Source organism: Panthera tigris, chromosome A3 (genome assembly GCF_018350195.1).
Source record: "Panthera tigris isolate Pti1 chromosome A3, P.tigris_Pti1_mat1.1, whole genome shotgun sequence".
In the NCBI taxonomy this organism is placed as follows: Eukaryota; Metazoa; Chordata; class Mammalia; order Carnivora; family Felidae; genus Panthera; species Panthera tigris.
In genome coordinates this window covers 64,085,398-64,105,653 of record NC_056662.1, presented here as the reverse complement: position 1 = coordinate 64,105,653, position 20,256 = coordinate 64,085,398, and the positions used below count along the sequence as shown (strand labels likewise).

Sequence of the window (20,256 nt, the reverse complement as noted above, 5' to 3'; positions counted from 1 at the left end):
TATGGTGTAAGACCATGGTCCAGTTTTCCCAACACCATTTATTGAAGAGACTGTCCTTTCCCCATTATCTATCCTTGGCTCCTTTGTTGTAAATTCATTGAGAATATATTTGTGGGTTTATTTCTGGGCTCTCTGTTCTATTGATCTATGTGTCTGTTTTTAAGCTCATGCTACACTGTTATAATTACTATAGATTTGTAATACAGCGTAAAATCAGGAAGCAGGATGCCTCAAGCTTTGCTCTTCTTTTTCTAGATTGCTTTGCCTATTTGTGGTGTGTGTGTGTGTGTGTGTGTGAGTGTGATTCCACACAAATTTTAGGATTATTTATTTCTTCGAAAAACTCCATTAGAATTTTGATAGGGATTGCATGGAATATGTAGATTATTTTGGGTAGTGTGGACATTTTAACAGTACTGATTCTTCCAATCTAGGAGCTCAGATTGTTCCGTTTATTGGTGTCTCCTTCAATTCCTCTCATTAAATCTCTTGGAATTTCCAACATACAGATTTCTCACTCGCTTGGTTCATTTATTCCTTGGTATTTTAGTTTTTTTGATGCAGTTGTCAATGTTCTTGATTTCTCTTTCTGATTGTTATTGAAACTAACTTTCATGTTTCATGGAATAACTTTCATGGTTCATGTTTCATGTTACTAAGTAATATGCAACAGATTTTTGTGAATTTATTTTGTATCCTGCCATTTCTGAATGTATTAGTGCTTATAAAAATTTTTTTAACGTTTATTTATTTTTGAGAGACAGAGACAGAGAGTGAGCAGGGAAGGGGCAGAGAGAGAGGGAGACACAGAATCTGAAGCAGGCTCCAGGCTCTGAGCTGTCAACATAGAGCCCAAAGCAGGGCTCGAACCTTCGAGCCGTGAGATCATGACCTGAGCTGAAGCTGGATGCTTAACTGACGGAGGCACCCAGGTGCCCCTGAATTTATTAGTTCTAACAGTATTTTGATGGCGTCTTTAGAGTTTTCTATATATAATCTCATGTCATCTGCAAAGAATGAAAGTTTAACTTCTTTGTTTCCAATTTGGATGCCTTTTATTTCTCTTTCTCTTGCCTAATTGCTCTGGCTAGAACTTCCAATACTATGTTAAATAGACGTGGTGAGAGTGGGCATTGCTGTCTTGTTCCTGATCTTATGGGAAGGCTTTCCACTTTTCACTGCTGAGTAGGTTAGCTGTGGCTTGTCATATATGGCCTTACCAAAAGCAAAAGCAACAAAAGCAAAAATAAACAAGTGGGACTATATCAAACTAAAAATCTCCTGCACAGCAAAGAAAACCATCAACAAAATGAAAAAGCAACCTACTGAATAGGAGAAAATATTTGCAAATCATGTATCTGAAAAGGGGTTAATGTCCAAAATATATAAAGAACTCCTATAACTCAATAGTAGAAAAATAAACAATCTGATTAAAAATGGGCAGGAGGAGGGGCGCCTGGGTGGCTCTGTCGGTTAAGCATCCGACTTCGGCTCAGGTCATGGTCTCACGGTCTGACAGCTCAGAGCCTGGAGCCTGCTTCAGATTCTGTGTCTCCCTCTCTCTCTGACCCTCCCCCGTTCATGCTCTGTCTCTCTCTGTCTCAAAAATAAATAAACATTAAAAAAAAAATGGGCAGAAGGGGCTCCTGGCTGGCCCAATCGGTGACTCTTGATCTCAGGGTTGTGAGCTTGAGCCCCACACTGGGTGTAGATTCTACTTAAATGAATAAATAAGAATTTTTAAAAATAGAAGAATATCTGAACAGACATTTTTCCAAAGAAGACATCCAGATGGCCAACAGACACATGGAAAGACGCTCAGCACCACTCATCACCAGGGAAATACAGTGCTCGCTTTGGCAGCACTTATAGTAAAATTGGAACAATCATCAGGGAAATGCAAATCCAAACCACAATAAGATAGCACCTAACACCTGTTAGAATGGCTATTATTGAAAAGATAAGAAATAACAAGTACTGGTGAGAATGTGGGGAAAAGAGAACCCTCGTGCACTGTTGGTGGCAAGGTAAATTGGTGTAGTCACTGTGAAAAACAGTATGGAGATTCCTCAAAAAATCAAAAATAGAATTACCATATGATCCAGAAATTCCACTTTTGGGTATTTATGCAAAGCAAATGAAAATACTAACTCAAAAAGACATATGCACCCCCATGTTCATCGCAGCGTTATTTACAATAGTCAAGATATGGAAGCAACCTAAGTTTCCATCAACAGATGAATGTATATAGAAGATGTGGCCCATATCTAGGATGGAATATGATTCAGCCATAAAAAAAAAAAAAGAATGAAATCTTGCAACAACATAACCATGGATAGATATTGAGGGCACCATGTGTGAAATAAGCCAAACAGAGAAAGACAAATACCAAGATGATCTCTCTTACATGTGGAATCTAAAACAGGAAAAAAAAAAAAAAAAAGATACAGAGAACAGATTGATGATTGTCAGAGGCAGGGGATAGGAGAAGTGGGTAAAGGGGGTCAAAGGGTAAAAAAGAAAAGAAAAGAAAAAATAACGCTAAGATAAAACATGTGACAATAACAGCAAAAATATATATAAATTTATTCTATGAATTGTATGTTTCTATTATAAAACTTTAAATATTTGAGACTGGCAACTTACTGCCATGTGCCTCTGGAAATTTACTTGAAATTATAGATCTTAGTTTCCTTATTTATAGAATGGGATAATGATATCAAGCCTTCCTTGTGAAGGATTAAGTGAGATAATATACATAAAGTGCCCAGCACAGTGCCTGACCCATGGTAGGTTCTCAACAAATGACTTACTGTGTTTGAGAAGTTTGGGATGGCAGTGTGTCTCAGGGCACAGGGCAAGGAACATGTGAGGAGGGAGAGGTTTTATACATTTGTTCAAATGCCATTTGGATGTAAGAACTGAGGAGAGGACATGGAAAGTAAGATCAGAAGAATTGGCAGAAATCAAATAAAGGTGGTTCTTACCCAAAATTCTGGAAATGTGGACATGGGCACACTTATTTATTAAGTACCTAGATTTCATGGGTCCATGGAAAAAGATTACAATAAACTATATGGACAGGGCATTAAGAGGAAAAAAAAAAAAAAAAAGACTTGCCAGGGAGATGGTAAAGGGTCAAATCTCAGGCAAGCTGAAATGGAGCATCCATATTTTCCTTGGAGTCCTACATTTGCATAAATTCCCACGGTCCCCCAAATGTCCCACTGTCATGCAAAGAGACTCTCCCAAGCACCTCAATTTAATTTTGATTGTACTTTGTGTTTTCAAGCCCCCCTTGGTCAATTCATCATGTTTCCTCAGCATATGACCAAGCATTGGTGTGGACCACTTAAACAGCTCACCGTAAGCAGAGAAAGACTAAGATTTACGCTAGGCTTTGACAAAATGCCAGTGGGACAGGTACTACTTAGGGAGTTCTTTTAGAGAAAAGCGTACAGTATCCTTTATTTGGTCCCCAAGAGGTGACAATGAAGATAGTCCTCTGGCCTTTGAGAAATAAACCAAATCGATTTCTTGGCACTATGTGAATTATCTTTTTCTCTTCATTCACAGAACTTAAGAGGCATCCCCCTAGAAAGAAAAAAAGAAAAAGAAAAAGAAAAAACATAGTATGGCCTCATGGAACAATTTTTCCTCTCCTTTACAGCCCTTAACTCCATCTGTATCATTTGTAGAGTGAGACCACGTCTGTTTTCTGTTCACTGTGATGTCCAAGGCACTTGAGGACAGAGCAGGAGCATAGCAGGTGCTCAGTAAGTATCTCTTGAGTCAATGAATGATCACGAAGGTGGCCACAAAAGAAACATTCCTTCAGCTACCCATAGTTTGAGAAATAGCTCACATGTGCCCAAAGTAAACACCACATATACATATCAGACGCCTGATATCTGACTAGGCATAGACATCCAGGTTTTCATCAGCACTGCCCAAAGCCTGAATCACAGTTTTCCCATGGCCTCTTGTCTGAAGCCTCAGCTCTGCCCATGGTGAGCCCCATGGTCAAGAAGGTGGGTTCTGGTGCAGCCCAGAGCATTTGAGGCTTCTATGGCCTTCTGACCACCCAAGCATTCTGCAGAGACTCTGTTCAGAACGGACAGAATTGTGACTCATCTCAGACAAGGCCCTTGAAGCCTGGAACGAGGGAAAATAGCCAACTCACCCAAGAGAACAGGAGGAACTTTTCAGCCGGGGCCACAGAACCCCCAGGGGGTGGTCCAGGGGCTGCCCAGCACCAGTGGCGATATCCCCAGCTGGGAACAATGTGGCTCCACACCTCAGCTACCTTTCTGACTCTGGCTTCCCAGTGGTGAGGCTTTTATTAAATTTGGGATTACCATGTGTAAAGCACAGTCTGAATTTTGTTTGCTCTGCCATGTAACTTGCCTTTCCAAACACTCAGCCAGAGCTGTAGTTAATCTACTGACCACAGGCTTAATCGGCAGGTGGCCACGAGGCCCCACCAAATTCCTCCTGACCCTTTGTTACCTGGCCTGGAAGGCAGAGACCCCTTGTTTGGGAAGTGTTTCTCCTCCCCCCGAACATTTTCAGTATTAGGAGTCTTTTGTCACCATAAATCTGAAGCAGGGGATTATGACGGGCAGGCTGTCACCCAGATTGTTTCTTGCAGGGGATAATGGGACAAGTTTGCGGGCCGGCCTAATGAAATCTTTATTCAGGGGACAATACCATTTCCATTAAGCTTAAAGCTCAAGCCTTAACAATGCCTCAGAACAAACCCAATTTGAATATTTAATTTGGGATGGAAGGGACTGAGTAAATACCCTCTCTCCCCTCAGCCCCTTTCTGGAGACCCCTTGCAGCAAAATCTGAGGAAGATTCCTGAGTTGTTAATGCCAGCTTAGCAGCTGTTGCTGCCAACCTCAAATGTAGAAAAATCTAAATCTTTAATATTCAATTGACATCAAAGAATGTTCTTTAGTCCTCACCCCCCATTCCCTCCCCTCCTCCCACAAAAAATCAGGAAGGGAATGCTAATCATATAAGTGACCAACTAAAGCTGTCTGTTCTGAGCCTTACAGACTTTTGGGTGAGAGCTCTCCCCACCCCAAGTGCCCACAACCACGACCAAGCCCCAAGGTCCTCTGAGAATTGTGCCCTGCCTCAAACCCTGCCCAATTCCTCCTTCTTTGCTTCTTCAAAGAGAATCTCTAAGAGAATGAAACATCTAAAATGCTCGATCATTTTTTTAAATGGCTATACTGACGTCAAATACACGGTAAGAGAGTGGAATTTTCTGTGTCTTCCTCCTCTACCTGGCAACCAGGCAGCGAGGCAACAGGCACTTGAGAGATGGGGTTGTGTGTGGGCTCCCTGTGCTGAGAGGAGAATACCCAAGAATAATTTCTCTGTGGGATCGCTGGTAGTTTTCCTGTCCCTACCCATGGCACGTCCGTGGATCCTTGGTCTCCTTTTCGCCTCTTGCTTCCTGGGGGAGACACCTTTTGTTCTAGCCAGTTTAGGCGGTGGCTCTATTTCCTCAGCTCTTCTGTTTTCCTCAATTTTCATAGTCTCTACCTATAGCAGAGGTGATGAGAAGCCACTGAATCACACTGTGAGGGGTGAATCATCATCCTGACACAGTTGATTTCTCCATCAAAAACGTGGCTTCTGCCTTGCCCGTGACGAACAGAAGGGAACACAGAGAAGGAATGTCTCTGGCACTGCTGACCTGGTGGCTTTTGAGCCTAGTCTCGGCCCAGGTGAGCAGGCCACAAGTGACTTCATGTGGGAGCAACCGCTGTGGCCACAGTGTTGGATGTCGTCTGAAAAATTCGAACTGAGTTGCCAACATCCATTCCGGGCGATAGCAGTCAAATCCCTAGACAAAGAATGCGTCTCAGACTGGCCACCGGGACCAACTAGCCATGGGCTACCACTTGGAGTCCTGGGAGGCCAGAGTCCAAAGAAACTTCCTTTGCAGGCAGGTTGTGTGTGTGTGTGTGTGTGTGTGTGTGTGTGAATGAAGGCTTGGCACCCGACTTTTGAGAGGTGGCTAACCTCTAATCTGTCTGTGGTTTGGGCCCTCATCTGGCCAAATCATGTGCTTCACAGCCCCCGCAGGGCTCCTTGCTCAGACATGGCTCTCCGATGTCGATTCGCTTCAACAACTCCATCAGTCTAACAACCAGGCACCGGTGACACCACTCTTCCTTTCCTCTGCCTTCGGATTAACCGCTAAACCTTCTTCCTAGGTGAGCCTTTCCTCTGGACAATGGTCTCACAGGCCGAACGGCCAGGGTTCATCTGGGCCCATCATTCCCTCAGCAGAAATGGTACCAGGCCAGAGATGGTCGGTCATTTCACCTGTCTGAGCCTCAGTCTCCTCGTCTACAACAAGGGGGATAATAACAACAAGGTCAGAGGAATGCTGTGAAGATAAAATGTGGCAACAACGCAGAGCACTTAGCACAATGCCTGGCACTCCGTAAGTGCTCGGTGAATGTGAGTGGCTGCTACCGTTTCCCTTGGGTCTTCAAATCCTCGATGGAGGTTTTCTTTCCTTTAAATAGTCCCATGGGGGCACCTGGGTGGCTCAGTTGCTTGAGCGTCCGACTTTGGCTCAGGTCATGATCTCACGGCCCGTGAGTTCGAGCCCCACGTCGGGCTCTGTGCTGACAGCTCAGATCCTGGAGCCTGCCTCAGATTCTGTGTCTCCCTCTCTCTCTGCAACCTCCCCAGCTCGCACTATCTCAAAAATAAATAAACGTAAAAAAAAAAAAAAAGTCCCATGGTTGTAGGGCATGTGATCGCGGACGACAACTCTTAGAGGTTTCTGTTGGGAAGTGTGTGACATTTCTGCCAATTCCTGAATGTAGCAAAGAGGGTGGAGTTGGGGCCAGAGATGTCCTGGGCCAGTTCTTGTCCAGCCGCCTTCCTCCAGCCTTCCCGTCCATCAAGTACTACCTGCCAGATGCTGGGATGCCTCAGTGAATGAGACACCGCTCCCTGCTCGAATGGGTCAGTGCACTGGCCCTGGGGCTCTCAGGGGCCGGGCTAAGGTCCTGTGGTCGTCACACGCCAAAGACAGACCTGGAGCTCTGCTTCCATGTCTGCGACCCGCAGCGCAGGAATATTTTCACTCCAGCTCCTTACAAAAGTCACACCAGGTCAGCAGTCTTGATGGTCTCCCACTGCTCCCAGCTGGAGTCCAGCCCTCTTGGCCAGATGGATTCTCTCTGCTGACTCTCCAGGCCTCAGCCGGCTCCCTGTTTTCTCCCCTCACCTGTCACCTCCTTCCCGAATGACTATAACAGCTTCTCCTGGTACCTTCCACTTCCCCTCTTACACCCCCCTCTTCTCCTCGCAGCAGCAACAGAGAAATCAAGATCATGTCACTCTTTCAGATCCTGCAGTAGCTTCCCACTGAAATAAAATCCAGCTTCTCCTCCATGGCCTACAAAGTCCCATACGTTCCTTGCCTCACACCATGCACTTCACTTGTGCCCTGAGCTCCATCCGCCCTGGCTCTGCAGATTTGCTCCTGCCTCAGGGCCTTTGTACTTGTTGTTGCCTCTGCCCGGAATTCTCTTCTTCTCAATCTCCAAAGCTTGGCTCTTTCTTGTCATTTAGGTTTCAACTAAAATGATGCCTCCTTCAAGAGAGCTTCCTTGACCTTGTATCTAAAGGAGGCCCAGTCACTTTCTAAAATAGCAACTCATCTTCTTGTCTTCACCAGACCTGTCCTGATTTGAGCCAGTCTTATTTGTGTGCCTGTAGATTGCCTTTCTCCCCCACACAGGAATGCTGCTCCACGAGAGCAGGGAATTTGTCGGTCTGGTTTGCAATTCTCCCTTGTGTGCCTGGCCCCTGTTAGGCTTTGATGAGCCTCAGGCACCGCTCCCTGCTGGATGGGATGAGCGAATCTGTACCTCAGTCAACCCCACCATCCTGCCAAGTCAAACGTTTTCCGAAATCTTCCGCTGGGCCTTAGCTCATGAGCTGCCCTCCCTGGCAGGGCCTCCCCTTCCACCGCCACCACCTCGAGGCCTGCCGCGAACCTGGCCTCCTCTTGTATGGCGCTCCTGCTCCCCGCTTTGGTCTCTAGTAACCCTTATGCCGGTCGTTTCCCATGCATCTGCATTATTTGAGGACAGGCTCCATCTCCCTACGGGTTTCTAAGTGCTCCGTGGGCCTCATTCTCTTACTCCTGTGCACACACAGTCAGGTGTCCACACTGTCGAGTCAGGACAGCCCTCCTGGCCCCAGGTAACATCGTGAAGCTGACGAGTGGATCCTCCCATTTCGGGTCCTCCCCCAGGTCTCGGGGCCCCTTTCCTTCCCCTAGGTTCCCAGGGTCCTCTCCTCACCCACCTCACCCATTTCACTTCCCCATCCCCACTAAGGCCTGTTCTCAGATATTTCACACCAAGGACCATGAGAGTGTCCACTCTGCCCAGAGAAGCCTCATTTTAACAGCACCCCCTGCCTTGAGCTAAGGGGAAGATGTTCTGTTGGTGGAATTTCAGTATCAATGACTCATTTCTTTCCCACCCAAGAGCTTTGCTGGGCTCTTTAAATCTTGCCACATAGGGGATTACTTGTTCTGCCTGTGTTGAGCTCAGTGGGGCCTTATGATCAGGACAGAGGCTAGTCTCTGACCTCCTTGGGTTTTCCCCTTAGAACCCCCAAGTGTTGATGCCTAGAAAACAGTATGAATGAATGAACTCTTCTATCCTGGGAGTTATGTCCACAGAAAGGATACAAATGAGCTCCTAGTCCTATAGCCTCATCCTGTCTGGTCACTGCCACCTCGGACTCTGAGCATATCAGAGGATGTTAGGCAGGTCCACCTGGGGGGCCAAGGAGGCATCAGGATATGAAGACCCCTGTTCCCAGGTTCTTGCAGATCATGAAGCTGGGGGTGGAGCGTGTGGAGGTCCCATCCCATCCGTGGTCTGTCCTCCCACACCGCCACATATCCCCAGCCAAGTGTGGCAAAGGGGCTTACATTCCCAACGCAGTGGGTTCAGATTTTTAGGCTGACCAACCATATCCTCACCCGAAATCGGGCTACTTGCAGGTCAAGCACAGACTTTGAATTGGTTTGTTCCTCCTTCCTCATGGTCACTTGCGTCCCCGGTCCACACTGCCGTTTTCGTCCCCCAAGACCGCAGCGTGACAGAAGCCTCCTGATTGGAATCTCCACTTCCTCCAAACTGTCCTCCGTCCAGCATCCGGGGTGAGCTTTCAAAAATATACATCTGATTATGTCATTCTCACTACCCCAAACCATTCAGTGGCTGCTCATCAGACTCCAGATAAAATCCAAACTCACGAAGTCCTGCACAGTCTGGCCCTCACACATCCCACGACCCTCCTCCCAAGGCCCCAGCTCCACTGGCCTCCCTTTCACTCTTCAGAGGCCACAGCTCCAGCCTACCTTGGGGCCTGCCTTCCACATTCCCTCCCTCTGAGCTCCTCGGCCCCACCATCACTGCTTTGCAGGAATGTCCCTTCTCACAATTGAGACCCTCGGGGCTTTCTCCCATCCATCCTGTCTGAAGTAAGTCTCTCTATGATTCTCCATCAATAGGACCCTATCGGGTTTTCATAGAATTTATCACAATTCATAATTATTCCATAAATGCACTGGCACCTTTACTGTTTAGAATGCAAGCTATGTGTGGACAGCAGTTCTGTCTTTCTCACTAGACCCCAGCATAGAATGGGGTCTTTTTGTTCACTATTAGATCCCCAGCACCTAACAGGGTGACCAGTACCCAATAAGCATTTATAGATAAATGGATAAAAATGAAGGCACAAGGGTCCCCATTGCTCCTTTCTTTCCCCCCAGATTCAGCCTGCAACAGAGCAAGGTAGGATCCTGGGGTTATTCCAGAGCCCCACCAGGCTAAGTCTACTTAGAAGTACTAAGTATTCTCAGGGTGTTGGGGTGGCTCGGTAGGTTAAGCATCTGACTTCGACTCAGGTCATGATCTCATGGTTCACGAGTTCCAGCCCCATGTCGGGCTCTGTGCTAACAGCCCAGGACCTGGAACCTGCTTCCAATTCTGTGTCTCCCTCTCTCTCTGCCCCTCACCTGCTCCTGCTCTTTCTCTCTCAAAAATAAACGTCAAAAAAAATTTCCTCTCTCTCTCAAAAATAAATAAAAACACTAAAAAAAGTTAAGAACGACTAAATATTCTCTAGGACCAAGCTAATGCGGAACAAGTTTTTCTTGGCAACATCAGAGAATTCCAATTCCCTGAGGTGATGAACATCTCTGGCCCTGATTGATAATGGAATGTTTTTATCTTGAATCCTTCAGAATTTAGTGTAAAATGGGAAATTAAATGATCTTGTTCAGAGAGGAGGAAAGTGATGCCCAGGGAGTGGGTAGCTTGCCTGAAATCACCAGTTTGTTACTGGAAGAGCATGGGCCAGCATCTAGTTATCCTAACCCTGACTCCATCGTTCTTTCTCCCATAGCTTATTTTCTCTTGTGTCTTCTCCTAGGAGCCTGAGAGTGGTTTGCCTGTGGCACTTGCTGGCCTTCTGATGGGTGAGTGAGGCCTGTGTGGCCTGTATCCTCTTTTAGTATTTTCAAAATGCTGGTCACCATGTGACTCAACACATTTTAGGCAAAACATTATCTCAAAAGTTTTGGTACCTCAAGGTACACTTAAGAAAAGTACTTCAGGGGCGCCTGCATGGCTCGGTCGGTTAGGCGGCCGACTTCGGCTCAGGTCATGATCTCACGGTCCGTGAGTTCGAGCTCCTGCGTCGGGCTCTGTGCTGACAGCTCAGAGCCTGGAGCCCGCTTCCGATTCTGTGTCTCCCTCTCTCTGACCCTCCCCCGTTCATGCTCTGTCTCTCTCTGTCTCAAAAATAAATAAACGTTAAAAAAAAAAAGAAAAGAAAAGTACTTCAGGGAGGGGTGCCTGGGTGGCTCAGTCAGTTAAGTGTCTGACTTCAGCTCAGGGCATGATCTCATGGTTCATGGGTTCGAGCCCCACATCGAGCTCAGTACTAACAGTGCAGAGCCTGCTTGGGATTCTCTCTCTCTCTCTCTCTCTGCCCCTCCCCCACTCCCCTGCTCACTCTCTCTCTCTCCCAAAATAAATAAATAAACTTAAAAACAAAAAAAAGAAAAGTGCTGCAGAGAGAAAAGACCAAGGATTATATCTGTTATCCCTTCCTGTGTAGCAAACTGCCGTAAACTTTAGTTACTTAAAACCACCATTTAGGGGGTGCCTGGGTGGCTCAGTCGGTTAAGTGTCTGACTCTCGTGTTTAGCTCGGGTCATGGTCTCATGGTTTCTGGGATGGAGCTCTGCATTGGTTTGTCTAGTCTGGCGGCGGGGGGGGGGGGGGGGGGGGGGGGGACAGAAAAGGAAGCTGAGGCTAGACATAGACCCCCAGCTGTGAGGTGGGGGGGGGGGACACTAAAAGCCAGCTGGCGGTCCTGAGGCCTCTGTCCTGCAGCCCAGGGGGTCCTACTGAAATGGACTGACCCAGAGTATCTGAGAATCGAGGATACACCTCAGACAACTTGTGAGCTGTGAGCTGCCTCCTTCTGGTTAGCTCTTGGCATCAGGAGATGCCACTTATATAAATGGTTTGGCCAAGAAAGAGACAGAGAGGGTGCAGTCCACTCAAAACACAGGCGGGTCAGGGCTGTGCCCTCTGCTCCTAAAAATAAAGCCTATAAAGGAAAATGAAGGCTAATGTACCTGGAGATGAAACCATAGGTCAGGTGGGCAAAGCTTTTAAAAGTCGTGTTTTCTGCGCTGGGAACAGCATGGTGACATTCCCCCCCTCCCCCCCCAAGCTCAAGGAGAGCCGCCCACAGGAGGCAGATGCCACATCAAGAGATGAACTGAGCTCACTTTCCAACCCTGACAGACACGTGCTAAGCTTCCAAATTTCTCACATTGCCGGGCTGCAAACAAACAAACAAACAATCAGAATTCAATTTAAAAAGCGGTGTGCCTACTCGAGGTTGAGCAGGCGGTTTCCCCTCCCAGTGTTTGCACATCCCTCCGCCAAGCCTCCCCTGCGGACCTGGCCTAGGATGGCGAGGTGACAGCGCCCACCCCGAAGGCACAGGGGCTTCCAAACGAGGTGAGGGAGGGACGCTGCTCTGAGGCCTTTTTCTTGTATTTCCAGACAAATTAAAAACCTCCTTAGCAGCCATTCATTCCGAGGAGGCCTCTTCCTTCCTCCACAGGGGGGCTGCTGTGTTGGAAGGAGATCGGATTCTGGGAGGCTGGGCCTCCCGGGGCTCTCGAGGAGGGGGAGCCCACAAGAATGGAAAGAGGGAGGCCCCAACCCTGAAGAGATTGGCAGGCAGGGAGTGGGGGCAAAGTGCGGCCCAGGTCACTGGGAAAAAAGAAATCTCAGAGTAAGGGAGTGGGGGAAAGTTCCACTTCCAGCCTAATTATGAAAGAAGCCTGGGTAGAGAGGGGCGGGAGAGCCCCAAGGAGCGAGAAAGGGGAAGTGAGACGTTGCGGAGAGCAGAAAAGAAATTCTCAGGGGGCACCGGCTATTGAAGGAGCACAGGCAGGGAAAGGTGTCGCCTCTTCAAACAGGGGCCGGTTAATAACTGATTTCGAGAGACCTGGAAACACATTTGCCTGGGACTCCCAAAGAGGGAGGGCAAAATGCCCTATTAAGGGTGGGACGAATTGATTTGCCAAAGAACAGCACCATTTCCTCCAAATGCCCTCTGCAGTCCTCCTTAATCTGCCTTGGAGGCGGCAGGTGACCTCTGCACAGGCTCCTGGAGGCGCCTTTGTTCTGGGGCATTCTGCAGCGGCTCCGCCCCCACCCCTTGCACCTGGGCAGCAGACTCAAAATGCACTTGTCCACCCTGGGCTGGCTGGCTCGAGGGGAGGGATGGGCGGATGCCTTTGTATGTGAAACGCCACGAGTCCTCCAACTCTTGTTTTCTCTTCAGCTTGACACATTCGCTGATGGTTTTCCTGTTCCCTCTGACAGCCACAGAGACCTACTGGGGGAGGGGGGGGGGAGTTTCGCCTGCAAGACCGTATCTGGTTAGGACAAGTTTGTGATGGGGACTACCCAAACAGGCAGACCCTCGCTATTCACGGCGAGAGCCCCGCCGTTCAGAAACTCGGCTCGGCCCCAGAGTCCCAGGTGTTCCCCGCGGAGTCCTAATCCCATCCCTCCGAGGTTTGCTAATTGAATTGTGTAATGGTCCACACCCGAGACATTCCCTTAACTATCTTTAGGACAGTACTTAGCTTAAAAGAAGGACTAATAAGAGTACTAAGACGGGGACTTAGACATTGAAAGCTTTTGTCGTGTCTAAAACATCTGAGTCAAGCAGAAGCAAACCGGAGGGGGTGGGGGAAGACCTCCAAGTTAGAAAAAGCAACAAGAAGTAATTAAAGTTCTTGCTAAGTGAGTCTGAAATATGTATTGAGCCCTTGTAAATTAAATGCCCTGGGTTTTTAAAGAGCGATTTCCCCAAACATCTATTATTCACATCAGTAGGACAGACGGTAAGCCACTGTAAGATTTATAGAAACTAAAAGACTTCCTCTGCTAAAGGTTAATGAAAGTGTAATCGGAATCATGAAATCTTTATGTGTCGCTTCAGTTTACACCGAGGGCTCATTAAGGATGCGTTTGGGTCGGCAGGTGACGTCACAGCGGGTATTTACATGGGCGGGGCCAGGCTGCCCGGCATGGAATTCTTTAAAAATATAAAAGCCTCCCTTTCCCTCTGTGTCTCCAGCTGTAACAACTTCACTGTCTTGGTTCCACCCCGAGGATTTCGTGGATAGAACACGTTAGAGGGAATCAGGAAGCAGAGAAAAGGTCACGAATAAGCACCTCAGGAACAATGAAAGCTTTTCTCTATGCAGCAGTGGGAGAGTTGCTAGAAAAACTGGAAAGGTATTAATCAGAAGTGGCTATAAATCCTCTGGAGTTTTGCTCTTATAAAACTCCTCAGAGAAAGTCTTGAAGGAAATGCAGGTCAAAGCCCAAAAAAGCTCTTGATCAGAGATTGCTGGAGGAAAATCTTCCCAGACGCCTTTAATAGGCAGCAATCACCCCAGGAGTGGGGAAGCCAAGTACGCTTGAAACATGGTTGCAATTCCTAATAGGTCTTGTCACACTTAAGGCACCGCGAGCTCCATCCAACGAACAGCTGAAGCTAGCTGGCGATTCATAAAGCCAACAGTTTAAAGTTTATTATGATGAAAGCACTTAATGACAGCCATCGCTAGGGGCCCATCATTTATAAAGCTGTACCGAGTATTAGGCATGTAGCATGACCACCAATTTTATGTCACAATTGCTACCATAAAATGACCTTTGGTGATTTTTGCTGCATGTGGTGGACAGCTCTTCCTTCACATTAGTGCTCTGTGGCTTTCTTTGCAGACTATTATGCTGTCTGAAGCTTATTTGGCACTGTCGTGAGCCTCAACCCTTGTTATTACCCCGAAGGCCTGTCTAAAAAAAAAAAAGAAAAAAAAAAAAACCAAAAAAACCCCACAAAACAACAACAAAAAAACCTTCATGCTCTATTACTCCACTCCAGTAATTTACAGTTCTTACCAGCCTTGGTTGGTGTAATATTTTAATGCAAATATGCTATACCGTTGCATTTTATTTAAAAAGAAAAAACAAGTTCCCATGCTTGTGGCTAGGGCAATATCCATATGATAGGAATTCACTGAAATCAGCCTCTGATTTCCTGGTCAAGTCTCACTGAACGGGCACTCTTTTCCCTGGTGGGTTAGAACCCCTCCAAAGGAAGGGGAAAAAAAAGGTTAATTAAACTTCCCTTGAGATTTTTTTTTTTTTAAAAAGATCCCATGTGTGATAAACCCACCTAAGGCAGAAACACCAATTCTTATTTCCTTACATCCCATCCCATTGCAAATTTACATCTGAGTAACATTATTTAATTAGGATTCCATTTTCCAACCTGCTTTGTGTAGTTCAAAAGTGTTTGAATACACGGCCACTTTACTGCTCTGATGTAAAACGCTGCTGAAAAAGTGGTCTGTCCATGCTACACCACCTTTAAATTGTATATATAATTTTATAAATGATATAAAATCTGCTTCTAGTTCCTGAAAACACACACACACGCACACACATGCACACACACAAGCATGGCACACTGCAATTTTGGAAAGATTTAAAATATGTGATTTCTGCTGGTACCTACTGTATTGGGTTTTATATAAAGCTTTTTTCAATAAGGTAAATTGTTACATGACAAACTCATCTTCCACCATTATCATCTGCTGTTTGTGTTTAACAACAGGAGTGCCGCTCTAACAAAACTGTTGTAATGGCTGTACAAATTACTCAGCTGAAAGCTTTTCACCAAACAAAACAGTATTAATCAGCAGTTCTTATGAAGGTGCTAATTAAAAACAATTTTCTTCCTCAGTTTGCAATACTAAAGCCATCTTCACTTGCACAGTTTCCAATATACAGCTACTGTATTTGCTCACACTTCAGGCCCTCTATTAACTATTGAATCTCCCATTAGCCATTTTATTACATTTCTGTTTACAAGCTTGTTGACATTTTAAAAGTCACAGTATGATCTGTTTTATCTATTCAAAAAATGTATTAATTGAAAAGTCAGAGAGACCAAAAAAAAAAAAAAAAAGGCAAAATATAGACTCCAAATGCAGACTTCCAGGGCAGTGAGCACAGTGAGCTTTTAACCACAGCCTAGGCAGTCAGCTTCCTGGGTGAAACAAAGTCTGAGAATTAAAAGTGGCATTTCGGGCTTAATGGTTTGTTAAACACCAACAAGCTCCTTCCTAATTTGGAAACAGTCCACTCAGGAAAACATATTTGCCCTGTCTAAATTCAGTTTCTAAGGAGACTGACTTTCAAATCAGTCTTTCTAATCTATGAGATACACTCTGCATAATTATGACATTTCGGGCTGTCTGAACTCAGATTTTGATCTGGTGTGAGGAGCAGATCTGGAATCTGGGAACTGGAGCCCCAATCTAGGGTCTAAATAGCCTCATCTTCCTTCTAAGTGTGTGTGTGTGTGTGTGTGTGTGTGTGTGTGTACCTGCGTGCGGGCACGGGCACACCTACATCTACTTTCATTCCCTCCCTCATGTGGGTGTCCTCCCTCCTCCACTACCAGAGTCCAATGAAAGGGTCCTGCTGGATGATGCCACCAAATTGTTTGGCACAGATTGGAAACAAGTCGAATGCTAAGACAAACTCCATGGAAGCTGGGTTTAGGGAAGGGGACGGTCTATTCCTGTTAAACAAGGGAAAGTCTAACCCTTAGGAGAAGGTATGCTCCACTTTGGCAGTGGGAAGAAGGAAACAACCACAACAACCACAACAAACCCACCACCACAACAGCCTCCTGCCTATGCTATTAAAATCAGCTTCTTCAAGTGTCAAAAGCAGTTAACTAGTTCAGGACAGACACCTGGCTGTTGAAATAGGGCTCCGGAGGGCCACTAATCCTTCCATTCACTCGGTTAACTGCTGGATCCCCCAAATTGATTCAACAGGTATGCCGTGGTAAATTCAGCCCATACTGAAGCCAAAGGGAAAATCAGCAAGGGGTGGGCAGCTCTTCTCTGAAAACACCCGAGGAACCAGCCAGAAAAGCTTTTATGGCCCCGACAAGTTTTCTGCTGAATACTGAGCACCTAAATTACCCTTCCCTAATGGAAGTTACATTTTCATGCTCAGTCAAAAAGCCAACAAAATACACAATTTATACAAAATAGCATCAACCTCTTAGGTACTCTTTGCTAGCACTTTTATCCCAATTCACAGCATATGTCTTGCTATAAAATAAAATATATTTCTTATAACCAAGTTGTATGTAGCTGTTCATACCACCACATCAGAACTGACCACGGGTGATGTGGAAAACATTCTTATGTCCAACCCAATCTACTTAGTATGATAAAGGGAAATCATGAGTTTTATCAGGAGATACAGGTACACGGAGAAGAGGAATATAATAATCCTACTGATTTCTTAAGTGGACAGGCCTCCTTTCGAAACAAACACATATATAATTACCTAATAGACAATTATGGAAGGGGCATTTCAACTGCAATTATACAACCCAACAATGATGCATACAAATGGTTCTTAATCATAAAGTTCAAAAGAAATGAAAATGGTAACCTTTCTAAAGCAGCTATATATTTTTTTCCTTCTCAATATTGGCATTTCATTAACATTTCAGGAAATAAAAACACCTTAAAATTATTCAATACCACACAACGTGAGTTCCTCACCAACCTCCCAAGAGCCTGAACTAGAGACATCTCCAGGCGAGGATCCCATAAAGATCAGCTCTATGAAGCCTTTAACATTTTGCAGGAGACCCTCTGGGTTTTAATCACAATAAGCTTATTTCTTTACCAGGGATCTCTTGGCAAGAAAAGCCCAATTCTTACACCCCATCTCAAGCTTGGGAACCTATACATGCCATTCTCAGATACATTTTTTTAAAGAATACATCACTAGTCCCTTTTTAAGGTAAAATTTCTCCCAAAGAAATAAACAGTGGATGTCTACACCCACAACACACAAATGCAAATGGAATTCTTGCCGATTCACGTCTTCTCATGGGAAAAAAAAAATGACAATATTCTCTACGTTTTGAAGAAAAAAGAAAAAGGAGAGCCCATCTTAGATGCTACTGTAGGGATGGGTTTTCTTTGTCTGGCTGATTTAGTTGCAGGTTTTATGGAAGAAATAATTCCGGCTGTTTTTCCACCCGTATAAATGGAACTACCTGTGTTGCCTTTTAAAACATTCCAAATTCTAATTTTTAAACAAGAAAATGTGAAGCCAGTGTGCAATCTATACAGTCGCCAAAGGAGAGCTGCCACTAGCTGAACTACTCGGCTAAATGGCTGGTTTGCATTGCCCTGGTCTTTATCTAGCACTGAGAATAGACTGCTGTTTTATCCATAGAGGAATAAATTGCTGTTATTGTGATGTTAGCCCATCGCTTGGCATTGCAATTCAAGTTTTTGTGAGAAAGAAATGTATGATCTAACTGCGACTTGACCTATGCCTTCCGAGATCCATCTAGGTGCTCTAATGGAGCAGAAAAAGTGGTGAATACAAGGACATGCAAACTGATGGTGAAAAATTTGTTTGATGATAGAAGTGAGCAGAGGAGACATGTGAGAGTGGCTGTTTTTATGACAGCTAAGTTTGTTTAACATGCAAAAGGATTTGCCCCCCAGTCTCCCACCTAGCACTTTAATTGTATCACACGAGATACATGCTTTGCCTCCACTGAAGATATGAGCATATATAGCTAACCTACTAATGACATTACTGCTAAAGTGGGCACAGATGATTCCTTACAGATAAACATCTGAATTTCCACAAAAGGCATTAAAGCTTCTCGCGGATGCACCAGGCAAGGATATGCTTGGGTTCCCCGCAGAAAAGTCCTTCTTTCTTAATCCTAGGTAGCACCTATTAAATGTTTACTACACACTTGAATCCCAGCACACAACAAGATGTACTTACTTTAAATAAGATAATTGTGTGATTGAGTTTTTAAAAACTCCCCCCTGGTCGCAATCCAGTTTAGCAACCATTTATTCAAAATTTCTCTGGAAAGGACCTATTTTGAAAGAGGCCTGGAGAATAGCAGCAGTTAGATGTGAGCCCCGATAAAGGCTCACTTTTCATTCATAGTCAGAGCCTAAATGTGCTCTTCTTGTACCTAAACAGATAATAAGCACTCAGCACACTCCTCCTCCTTGACACAACACATTGAGACTAATCACACATAATTGGAGAGGAGGAGCAGAGGGCTGGCCACGCTATTGTGTCCAGAGGACAAACGGTCAGTTTATGAGGCTTTGGGCTGATGTAGTCATTTCTTATACATCTACAGGGAAAAAAACATCCTGTTGAAAAGGAAAAAGAGAACGAGAGAGAGAGAGAGAGAGAGAGAGAGAGAGAGACAGAAAAAAAAAAGATGGCAGATTTAATACAATTAATTCGAGGGAGGTGAGAAAGATATGCCTTTATTTCTTTCTTTTCTCAACCAGGAAAGAATCATGATGTTAGCTGTTTACAGATTAAAAACTACCACCACAAAATAAAACAAAGACCAAGATATTTTCTAAAAGGGCTGGCGGGAGTGGGAATCAACCAAAAGAAATTCTGTCTCAAAAGGAAAAATATTTAGGATTCTCATACGTCCAATTCAAATCGCAGGCTGTTTATAGATATTTGAAGACAAACAAAGGTTTGGCACCAGAAGAGCAGACGATAAAAGGAGGAGTCCAGCAAGGCTGGAAATAACGTGAGTGAGGGCAGGTGGACTCCATAACCCCACATGTGGAATGTTTGCAAAGGTGGTGGTGGAGGGGGGCGGTGATCACAAATCTCAGGGGGCCTCAGGGAGCCTCCTCAGGGAGGATTTAAAAAAAACTCCCATCCCAGACTTCTGTTTTTGTGAAAATATTCCCTGTGCGCTTGGTGTTTTCTTCGCCTTTTGAACATCTTAATCTTCTATCCATTTTTGGTTAAAATAAGCAGAAGCGGGTAATGAAGGTTTTCTTCATATACATCCTGGTTTTCCTTTTTCAACTGAAAACAATAACAGAACAAAAAAGGTAAGGAGACTCAGATTAGGAATTTTGACCAGTAGTTTTGTTTTTTTTTTTAATATAATTTATTGTCAAGTTGGCTAACATACAGTGTATACAGTGTGCTCTTGGTTTCGGGGGTAGGTTCCCATGATTCATCGCTTGTATACAACACCCAGTGCTCATCGCACCAAGTGCCTCCTCAATGCCCATCACCCATTTTCCCCTCTCCCCCGCCTCTCCCCCATCAACCCTCAGTTTGTTCTCTGTATTCAAGAGTCTCTTATGGGTTTGCCAGTAGTTTTTCATGCCGAATGCAATGAAGACTTCTTACCCGAATATATTGTTCTGGAAAATAAATCACAAAAAAGCAACTCAAAGTAGTTTCAGTGGCATTGGCATGATAGTACCATGCACCAGGCTGGGATGTTTCCTGGGAGGGTGGGAGGGGTGGGGGGGGGGCAGGCAGGTAAGGAGGAAAGGAGGAGAGCAGGGTGGTTTTTTTTTTCATAAATAGACAGTATTTGTGACCTCTATGAGCTGTGAGGCACTTCAGTGAAGGGAAAGCTGGAGGCTCAGTCATCTGCACCAGACCAGCCATTTGGCATCGAAGTTTCTGCTCTTGGTCTACCGTGTCCCACACCTGAGCCCCAGGA

At 45.3% G+C, this 20,256-nt stretch overlaps 1 protein-coding gene across 3 annotated transcripts in view; it reads right to left on the bottom strand.

Moving 5' to 3' along the window:
• Positions 1 to 19,017: 19,017 nt before the first annotated feature.
• The window catches only part of CAMKMT (calmodulin-lysine N-methyltransferase), a 403,961-nt gene continuing 402,722 nt past the window's right edge, over positions 19,018 to 20,256 (bottom strand). For all 3 annotated transcript variants that reach the window (XM_042981308.1, XM_007097849.3, XM_007097852.3), the window contains one exon: positions 19,018 to 19,601. In XM_042981308.1, the coding sequence (XP_042837242.1) occupies positions 19,524 to 19,601 (78 nt within the window). In that variant the 3' untranslated portion in view covers positions 19,018 to 19,523. The remainder of the gene's footprint in view (positions 19,602 to 20,256) is intronic.